General features: G+C 44.7%; 1 protein-coding gene across 1 annotated transcript in view; it reads right to left on the bottom strand.

Annotated features, from left to right (window-relative positions):
• Positions 1 to 730: 730 nt before the first annotated feature.
• ADGRA3 (adhesion G protein-coupled receptor A3) overlaps positions 731 to 10,533 on the bottom strand; it is a 117,179-nt gene continuing 107,376 nt past the window's right edge. The window contains exons 17-19 of the mRNA XM_059674384.1: positions 6,389 to 6,534; positions 2,457 to 2,552; positions 731 to 2,328 (exon numbers count right to left, since the gene is read on the bottom strand). Of these exons, the coding sequence (XP_059530367.1) occupies positions 1,086 to 2,328; positions 2,457 to 2,552; positions 6,389 to 6,534 (1,485 nt within the window). The 3' untranslated portion in view covers positions 731 to 1,085. The remainder of the gene's footprint in view (positions 2,329 to 2,456; positions 2,553 to 6,388; positions 6,535 to 10,533) is intronic.

Here is a 10,533-nt window from a genome sequence, read left to right as displayed (position 1 = left end):
CCCCAATAAATAAATTTTAAAAAGCCAACAGATCTTATCTGTCCAATCTTTTCAGGCATATCAGAGGGACGGGATGCACAAAGGAGTCAGGGCAGACCCCATAAACCTTTCTAGAGAGAATTCCAGGAATGGAGCACAGTGAGACGGGACTGCAGATGGACAAGGACTATCCTGCACTAATGATCAATGTTAACTTTTGGATGAGACCTGCTTTTATCTTTGCAATGGAATATAAAAATCAGTATGTTAGCATGAACCCAAGGGACTTCCTCTCTTTAAGAACAAAATATTAAAGAATTAAAGAATCCAGAATAAGTGAATGGGAACCTTGTATGGTAGCTCTTCATTTACATTCAAAAATCATATGCTGAGAAAAGGAAAAAAAGATTGAATAAGAAACTTAAACCCAAAAATAAACCGTGGAAAAGCCACAAGAGTGGTAATAATATTAAAAGGATCCAATTGATATGGCAAAAGTAATGAAATTTAGAAAGATCTTTTTAGAAACGTTCTGTGAGCTTATAAAACACTTGAAGCATTCAAAATAATATTTATAAAACATCAGTCCAAGAGCCCTTTGATTCATATGCCATAATCAGTGGAGCTAATCATGAAAACATCTGCTAACCAACCTGTGTATATATCTCATTAAACTACCCCAATGTGTAAAAACATCATTAAAAAAGAATTCGCTGCTTCTATTGTAAAATATAAAAATGTACGATTGACACAATGACCAACACCTATTTATTGTATTAAATACACATCTGAAATGTTAAGTCGTTATTACAGATTTCAAGAAATTACATTTCAGACCCAAATGTCCTGCTCGTAGTCTGACAACTAAAACAATGCGTTTGAGGTTTTCTTCATTTCTTTTCTTTTTTTTTTTTTTTTTTAATTCATAAAAAAGCAACAACTGGGGGGTATAAAATAACTAAAATCCAAAACTTTGAAGTTTATTCAAAATTCTTTTGGATCCCTAAGGTGGCTGTAAACAGTTTGTTTTCCCGCGTCCAGGGCTTACAGGAATGTGACTCTCAGGGTTTGCCCGGCTCTCTCTCTGCCCAGGAGGCCCACCACGGCTACACAGTCGTTTCGTGTTTCCATAGCCCAGTCCTCACATTGCCCGTGCTGTCTGCACCCGGCGAGGGCCCCTCCTGCCCGTTGCTTTTGATGGGTCCGTTCTGCGTGGCCAAGTTGAGGCCGTAAGACTTCTGCTGACTTTCAAGTTCAACTGCAGTTGGCTTCCTTAAGGCCTCTTTCTTACTGCCACTCGACACGGTCTTGTCCGCATTCCGGCTGCTTTTGGGGAGCGTGCTGGCAGCGTCGCTGCTGTCTTGCTGGGGTGGGTTGTACTGTCTCTCTCTGTAGGCGAGGTAAGCCCTGCGACTCCTCGAGTGGCCCTCGCTGTTGGCCGGCCGACTCTTGGGCAAGCCGTTCTGCACGCTGCCCTCCACGCTCGTGGGGACGTCGTAGGCGTATTCTCGGAGGACGGTCAGCCGGCTGGCCCGGTGCCCTTTACTTCTGTTTTTGTGATGGCGGCTGGGGTGCACATTTGTTCGAAACTGCACTTCCAAAGGCGCCACGTGCATCTTGATGTCGTTGTCCATCGAGTGTTCCGTCAGGCTGTTGTCCAGCTGCGGCGTGGCGTTCACGGGGAGCGCGTTGGCGTGGCACTGGGCCGCAGCAGCCTGCAGGTTGGTCAGTTTGCAGCCCGGGGAGGAGTTTTTGAAGCTGGACGCGCTCTTGTTCGTGCACGAGGATTCGGCGCTGCTGTTGGTGCACTTGGGGGCCTCCCCGTTCGTCCCGCTGGAGTTGGGGGGCTGCACGTTGACCTGCACCGAGTAGGAGCTCCGGCCAGGGCAGCAGGTCATGATCCACGCGAGTCGCACGTCCTCCCGGTTGACGCAGTGGTGCACCACGATGAACGCACTGAGGCTTAAACACGTGGCTCCGAAGAAGAAGCTGGACACCAGGTCCAAAGGGTAGGACAGGGCGACCGCCAGGGCCCCGAACATCCACAAGGCGACATAGAGGAGCAGCGTGAGGCCGGCCCCCAGCAGCTGCGCCTGGAACGTGTGCTCGTTTTCCAGCGCCGACGTGGAAATCAGGGACAAGGACATGGAGTCCTGCGGAGCCACTTCGCCGTTTTCGTTGGCCGCCAGCCTCTGCTGCTCCTCGGCGGGCTCCTTCAGCTCGTACGTGCGCTCAGGGTGTCTTTTCAACTGAATAAATATGCTGAGAAAGTACATGCAGTTTACGAAAGCGATGAAGCTGGCAGGCCCGTAGAAGGCTCCCAAGGACGGTTCCCACGCCATCCAGCAACTAGGAGAGAAAAGGGTGAGCCAGCTCAGATGCTACTACATATGTCAGCAAAGTGTTCACGAAATTGCAACAAACGTTAGTGAAACAACTGGGTCAGGCCAGGTGCACCGAGAGCGCAAACTACTCACTAGGGCGCACTTGGCCGGCTGCCGTAATTCTTGATGTTTGCTGCCGCGGTGATCCCACAGACGATGACGGGGATGCCGCCCCCAATCAGGTAAAACCTGGGAGGAGGGATAAAAGAAGTCACAGCTCATCATCCCATTAGTTAAGGTGGACACATCCCATCACTGCACAAGCCACTCCTTAAAGACTGTGAATCCTCTTACACAGTAAGCTGAAGGTTAACTTTCAGAGGCTGCTGTGTGAGCAATAATGTTTTTTACAATTTTTTGTTTAGATTTCCTTTTTTGAAAGCACGCGTGCGGCCCCACCAAGTTTCCAAGTGGAGGAAAGCTGGTCATCTTCTGCCACCTTGTGGACAGAAAAGGTAACACAGCTATACCAGGGAGGGTTTTAGTCCATACTTTTTCTTTTAGGGGGAACTGTTGTTTTTTGTTGTTGTTGTTGTTTTGTTTTAGATGCAGCTGGTGAACTGGAAAGTTAGTCCATTAAAAAATGGACTTGAAGATCTCACTGTGCCATACATAGTGCAGCCAAAACACAGAATGACAAATAAATTACGTATTTTAAATATATTTGTATTGATTTCAGAGAGGAAGGGAGAGATAGGGACATTAATGATGAGAATCACTGGGCGTTTGCCTCCTGCATGCCCCACACTGGGGATAGAACCCACGACCTGGGCATGTGCTCTGACTGGATTTGAACCGTGACCTCCTAGTTCATAGGCTGACCACTGAGCCATGCTGGCCAGGCTAAATTATTTATCAATGTCCAGCTAAGCCTGTATTTCCAGGACGTTCCAGTGCTGGCGTGCTTATTTCTAGTCAACTGAGATTTAGGCTAGGGAGTTCCCTGGATCCAGCAGCCCCGTCTGGCCCCTCCTGGCCCCTTTCCCTCCGTCTAGCTGAGGAGGGCAAGACAGATGACGGTGCACTAAGAACTGAGGGGAACAGTGGTGGCTGAGCCTAGGTGCACACCTTCTTTTTATGGCCTGAGCTTTCCTGAGCTCTCTGAAACGAGAAACAGGCAACTTTCCGCCCTGGCTGGGTACCCGCTGGGCACAGAGTCTTATTCTGCATTGGCCACTCCCTGGGCACAGCCCCAAAACTGAATTGGCTGGATAAAGGCAATAGTCATGACCCATTTCTCTGTTTCTTGGTCATGCTCACAGGTACTAAACCCTTTCAATATGGTATTAATTAGTGTTGCTGAAAAAGACAGCTAATTACACTATAAAACCATCACCCTGTCTTCTACTTCACACATTAGAGGGAAGCCAACATCGGAGATCCTCTCCCTTCCTGCCGTGCTAATTCCCATCAATTCTTCCCTCAGAAAGAGGTGTCATTTCCCACATTAACCATAGGAGCTGCCCTTCCCCCTCCTACCGCCAGGACTTCTTGTTATCAACTAACCCTTATTTTTCAGCTTTAAATCTTCTCCACTGCCTCGTACTTCCAGCCTAAAAAATTACGTTCACGTTTTCTCCTCTCTTCTAAAACTCGCCGTGGCCTACCACCTTCTTTCTCTCGCCCATCAGGGACAAACTCCTGGGAATAACTACCATCATCATTTGCTTCACCTTTATCCCCTTATTTGAGGCTGTTCCCATGTATATGCTACTGAAACGGCCACCTCTGGGCCAGGAGAGACTCAAGCACCTCCAGCCCAACCTCCGGTGGCCAGGTTGCTGGGGCTTCCTCAGGCTCAAGGTCTTGGGAAGGAAGAGCTTGCACTGTCTAAAGGTAAAGAGGTGCCTTTGGGTCATTCAGGGACCACAGTGGGTTTAGAGGCCAAGCTATCTTTTACTTACAGAGGCAACAGCTGCTTGAGGACAGGATCCCCGTCTCTTCGCCACACACCTTTGCTCAGTTCTTGTAATGAAAGTGACAGAGATGCTAGAGCCCTCACTCTCTAACCTGACTCTGGCTGGGAATGCTGCTTCCCTCATCGTCCTGGGCCACTCTTCCCGAATCTTCTAGGCTCTTAGGTGCTCTTTTCAATTCTTTCTTTTTTTAATTTTTAGAGATTGAAACATCAATGATGAGAGAGACATCAATTTCTGCCTCCTGCATACCCCCCAACTGGGGAGCGAATCCGCAACCCAGGCATGTGCCCTGACTGGGAATTGAACTGGATGCTCAACCACTGAGCCTCACTGCCCCATTCCCCCCCATCAGAATACTTTTATTTTTCACATTTTCTTTTTTCATTATGTTTATTGGGATGACGTTGATTAATAAGATTATATAGGTTTCAAGTGTCCATTTTCATGACACATGATTCTTCACCCTTTTATTTCCCAGGGTCTGTCTATTAAACACCGGCCTGGCCTGGGACTCATTCTCTTCTTAGCAAACTTCTCCCTGGGGGTCCCATTGCAGGACCACACAGGTAAATGTCTCCTGTTCCACCCACAGCACGTCCAGCTCCTCTTCCCTGCTGAGCACCAGACTTTCAGAATCGTCACGTTCCACGAGAAAGCGGTAGTGAGCCACCTTCCCTCGCTTACCAGCCCACCCACCCCACCCACCCCACTCTCTTACATGACTTCCTCACTTGACGGAGGTGCCACTTGCTGGCAGCCTCGCTCACTGAAGTAGACATCTGCAGCCATCTTTGTCACCTCCCCCTCACACACCTCTCAAATCCAGGTCATCAACCCTAGAGAAGCTGCCTGGAATCTCTTGAACAGGTGTCCTCTCCCTACTCCCCATGTCACTAATGTCACCATCAGCCCCCAGGGGACCCCCTAATGCCCTCGGCAGACTTCTTCATTCTCAGGCATTCCAATTCATATTCCAGGCCAATACATGGTGCTGCCCTCATGTAAAATCCTCAGTGCTCCCACATGTCACCAGGGCACCCAGGGGCCTGAAGCTCAGCATCACCCTGAACTCCTGCTCCTCTCCACCACTCACCGGGGCACTCACCACAGTGCACTCCTGTCCCTTGGCTCACCACCTAATCCTGTATCTGAAGTGCCACCTCCACGCTCTGCTCTAATCACTCATGAAGGTCCATGCCAGTGGTCTAACCATTAATAATAGCCCCTCCTGCCCCCTCTCACAGCTGCTTGGTTTGCACTTTCAGAAAATACATCTCCAAGGCAGGTTTTTTGTTGCTGCTGTTAATCCTCACCCAAGGATATATTTTTCCATTGAGAAAGAGTGGAAGGGAGGGGGCGGGAGAGAAAGAACCATCAGTGTGAGAGAGATATGTTGATTGGTTACCTCCTGCACACTCCCTGACCAGGGTCGGGAACAAACCCGAAACTGAGGTACGTGTCCTTGACCAGGAATCGAACCAGCGACCCTTCGGTTTTCAGGCCAACGCTCTAACCACTGAGAACACGGGTCAGGGCTCCACAGCAGTTCTTCAGTCACCAGCCAGTCCCTCCCATGCCTGTCTCCTCAAAGACTATATATAAGCTCCTCGTGGCGGGGAGGGTTTCTCTCAGTCACATACAAACCCGGCACTTAACAATCTCAGAGACATTGATCGATTTTTACTTATCAAGCACGATGACCCACTGACAACTTTTTTATGATAATGAGTAAAAAGGACATAACTCCAGCACTATTCTGTCTTTTGCAGAGAATAATAAAACTGACGCATACTTGAGCGGAGTAAAATCTGTGACCTGACCCCAGGGAAATAAAACCAGCTGCCATTTATCCATGAACTCATTTCTTCCGCACACAGCTCTGCTTTGCAACCACCCCACCTTATGGATGAGCCAGAAAGGCCCCGAGAGGGTGAGAACTTCATGAAGGACTCCCGGCTGGAAGGGACCCAGCCAGAACTCAAGCTCAGGAAGCCCAGCCTCCCAGTCCATTCTTCCACTTTCCGAACTTCACTCAGCAATGTTGTTAGGACGATGCTTCATTAAACGTAACGGTTAACACTGCTCAGTGAACAGAGGTATCGGTACCTGAGCATGGGTCTGGGTGGCGGAGGCAGTTCATCGGGATCCTGGCATCTTTTCGCTTTCCTCGTGACCTGCTTGTAGATATTGCGAGCTGTCACTCCCACCCACAGCACTGTGGCGAGGGTGGAATAATGAAGGAGAATTCCAACCTAGAAAGAAGATTGAAACACACGCATAAACTAAAGGAAAAAAAAATCCCCCATTCAGTCATAAAGCATAGTAGCTGCTGGCAAGGTTTATCAAAATGATTGGTGAGTAGCTTCCAAAAATCTGGTTCACAAACAGTATGAAGGTGAGGTCTAATGGTCGACTCCTTTGCCTGCGAATGAAACTAAGAAAGCCCTCTGCCTGCCTATTAGAGAGGATTAGGTCTGATGACATGCTAACAGCTGGATCGAGGACGCCACAGACTACACCTGATACCCAGGGTGACCCTTGATACACCCCGGAATTGGTTACCCAGCAACTATAAATCAAAGGCATGCTTCTCAGAGATGCAAAGTTATAAATTAGAGTTCTGTTTCCGAAGCCCATGTAAGGAGTAATAGAGAGGGCAAGGTCACTAACTGGAGGGCAAAGTCACAGCACACAAAATAAGCTTTCGAGTAAGAGACCCCAGTCCTAATTCAGAGCTTTTGTACACAACCGTGGTGGGAGAGCAGTATCGCATATTGCTGGTTAGGAGGATGAGACCTGGAGTCAAAAAGTTTTGCCTGATCTTCCCCTTATCTGCCCTGACACCATAGCAAGTCACATGACATCACAAGCATTGTTTTCCTCATTTGTAAACTGAGAATAACGGGAAAGTACTGTGGTTTTCATTCCATGTGACAGAAAACACTTAACGTACTGCCTAGCACATGAGGAGCAATCAACAACAAAAAAGACCTGTATTTGTATTATTATTTATTAGGGATGTGTCTTTAAGAAGATGCTACTTGTCTGAAAGTAACTTCCTTCTCTTGAACAGTGGGGGGATTATCAAAACCATCCCTAGGGTTTTGTAGGGATTTAATAGGTAATATCTAGAACATAATACGTGTTCAATAAAGAGTGGACAACTGGCCCAGCCGATGTTGCTCAGTAGCTGATCATTGACCTAGGAATCAGAAGGTCACAATTCGAATCCCAGTCAGGGTACATGCCTGGGTTGCAGATTCACTTCTCAGCAGGGGGAGTGCAAGAGGCAGTGGATCAATGATTCTCTCTCATCATTGATATTTCTATTTCTCTCTCCCTCTCCCTTTTTCCCTTATATCAATAAAATCAATATTAAAAAGAGTGGATAAACCATGTAAATTATTATACTGAGTTTCTTCAAGGGAGATAATGAGCGGCATGTTTATCATATGACCTGTGTTTGAACCAACCCTAGTTAAGGAAACAATTTCAAATGAAGATTTCTCTGAGGCTAAGAGTTTTAAAATCTATTTTAAGAAAAATAAATGCATGTGTCATTGAAGCATCAAGGACATAAGTCAGCTTTCTTATCAGACTAATTACTTACTATCTCTTTGATCATTTCTTCTTATAAAACTATTACAGATAAAATCCTATTACTAACAATCTCCAAGAAAAAAATATTTCATTCTAAAAGGATGGCTCTCCAATCTCAAGAAAATCAACTTGATTGACGTTATCCAACCTAGGTTAATCACAGGAGCATTTAGACCGCCGCCCGAAGTTCCTTTTAACGAGAAGCTCTCTGCAAGTGTAACGTGGAGGCATGAGAGCTCAGGGATTCTTTTGCAGGGCAACAAACTAGGGTGGTCAGTGTCCTTGCGAGGACTGGGAAAGTGCTGAGGGTGGGTCCAGCGTGGCCAGAGGAGAAAAGTCAGATATATTCCTCCTAAGGAGCAAAGTGGCTCCTTGGTGCACGCTGGCTTCATTGACTGCACTGTAAAAGCAAAATTTACAGATAGAAGTGGAATAAGAAGCATAACATGGCACTCTGAGTTACCTGGAGTCCCCCCAAATATTGCAAGTAAAAATAGCATAAGTGAATTTGGTCCACAGGAACCAACACCTTCAAGATAAATCGCTGACACTGAGGGAAATGGCAGCAGCTACTATAGCTGGAGTTTTCTCTGGTGCAGAGGTCGAAAGAATGAGACTGTCAAGTAATAAGGGATGTAAAGTAATAAAGGCTGTAAAGTAATAAGTTAAAAAACAGCAGGTAAAAATATTAAAAAAAAAAAAAGATTTTCAACCCAGGGGGAGCAAGACGGGAACCTCTTTTTTATTGACGTATAATTGACATACAGTATCCTATTTGTTTTAGGTGTACATTCCAGTGATTTGATATTTATACACATTAGTAAATGATCCCCCGATAATAGTAAATGATCCCCCCATAAGTCTATTTAGCATATTCTTCCGTACAGAGTTATTATGGCATTCACTACATTACCTGTACTGTACATTACATCCCCATGGCTTACTTACTTGATACCTGAAAGTTTGTGCTTCTTCATCCCCTTCACCTATTTTGACTGCCCCCAAACCCCTCCCTCTCCGGTAACTTCCAATTTTTTTCCTAAAAATTTGTAAAATTTCTATGGAAGCATAAAAGACCCTAAATAGCCATAGCAATCTTGAGAAAGAAGAGCAAAACTGGAGGTATCACTATCCCTGATTTCAAACTATACTACAATGGTATAGTAATCAAAACAGTATCGTACTGGGATGGAAACCAACATATAGATCAATGGAATTGAACACAGAGCCCAGGGATAAACCTATCTATGTCTATCTAATCAATTAATCTATGACAACGGAGGCAAAAATATACTGTGGGGAAAAGACAGTCTATTCAACAGATGGTGTTAGAAAAACTGAACAGCTACATGCAAAATATTAAACTGGACCATTATCTTATACCACATACAGAACTCAAAATGGATTAAAGACTTGAAACCATAAACCTTCTAAGAGAAAATATAGGCTGCAAGCAATTCTTTATCGGTATTACCAACTAGTCTCCTCAGACAACAGCAACAAAAGCAAAACTGCACAAATGAGACTATACCAAACTAAACAGCCTTTGCACAGGAGGCAAACCATCAACAAAACACAAGGCACCTACTGAATGGGAGGAGATATTTGCAAGTTCAATCAGGGGTTCATTTCCGAACTATATAGAGAACTTATACAACTTAATATCAAAAAACAACAACCAACCAATTAAAAAATGGGCAGAAGACTTAAACAGACATTTCTCCAAAGAAGACATGCAGATAGCCAATGGTCACATGAAAAGATGCTCCACGTCACTAATCATCGGGGAAATGTAGATCAAAATCACACTGAGATAGCATCTCACACCTGTGAAAAATGGCTATTCTCAAAATGACAATAAAATAACAAGTGCTGGTGAGGATTTGGAGAAATAAAACCTTCTGACACTGTTAGTGGAATATAGACTGATGCAACTACTATAGAAAACAGTATGTGTTTCCTCAAAAAAATTAAAACTACTATACAACTATAAACTACTATAATATATGATCCAACAATTCCACTTCTGGGTGTTTATTCAATGAAAATGAAAACACTAATTTGAAGATATTTATGCACCCCTGTGTCCATCAATAGATGAATGGGTAAAGATGTGTGTGTGTGGGGGGGGGATGTATGTATTTGTATATATATTAGAATATTATTGTACTCTAATAATATTAAAATATATACAATTCAATATATGCATACATGCACACACAATGTAATATTCCAATATTCCTCAGCCATAGAAAAAAATTTAAACCTTGTTATTTGCTACATGGGCAGACCTAGAGGGTATTTGGTTAAGTAAAATAAGTCAGAGAAAGACAAATACTGTATGATTTCACTGATATGTGGAATCTAAAAAATAAAATAAAGAAAGAAATAAAACAAAAGCAAAAACCAGACTTACCAACACAGGAGAATTTTCTTGTTCTAGATCTAAGAGGGAAAACTCAACCTTTATATTTCTGAAGTGTTTTCTAAAACATGTCAACATTTCTAGAGACTTGTTCATATTTGAAAGATACCAACCCTTTCAGTTAAACAATTATGACCAATAGCAGAATTTTAGTCTTTTGATGTCATCAGTCAAGTAAGCAAGTCACCAAACGTTCCACAGGAACCAGAAGAGAATAGGAAGTGAG

This window comes from Myotis daubentonii, chromosome 1 (genome assembly GCF_963259705.1).
Source record: "Myotis daubentonii chromosome 1, mMyoDau2.1, whole genome shotgun sequence".
NCBI lineage: Eukaryota > Metazoa > Chordata > Mammalia > Chiroptera > Vespertilionidae > Myotis > Myotis daubentonii.
The sequence above is the reverse complement of the archived record's forward strand: the minus strand, read 5'-3'. Positions and strand labels throughout refer to the sequence as shown.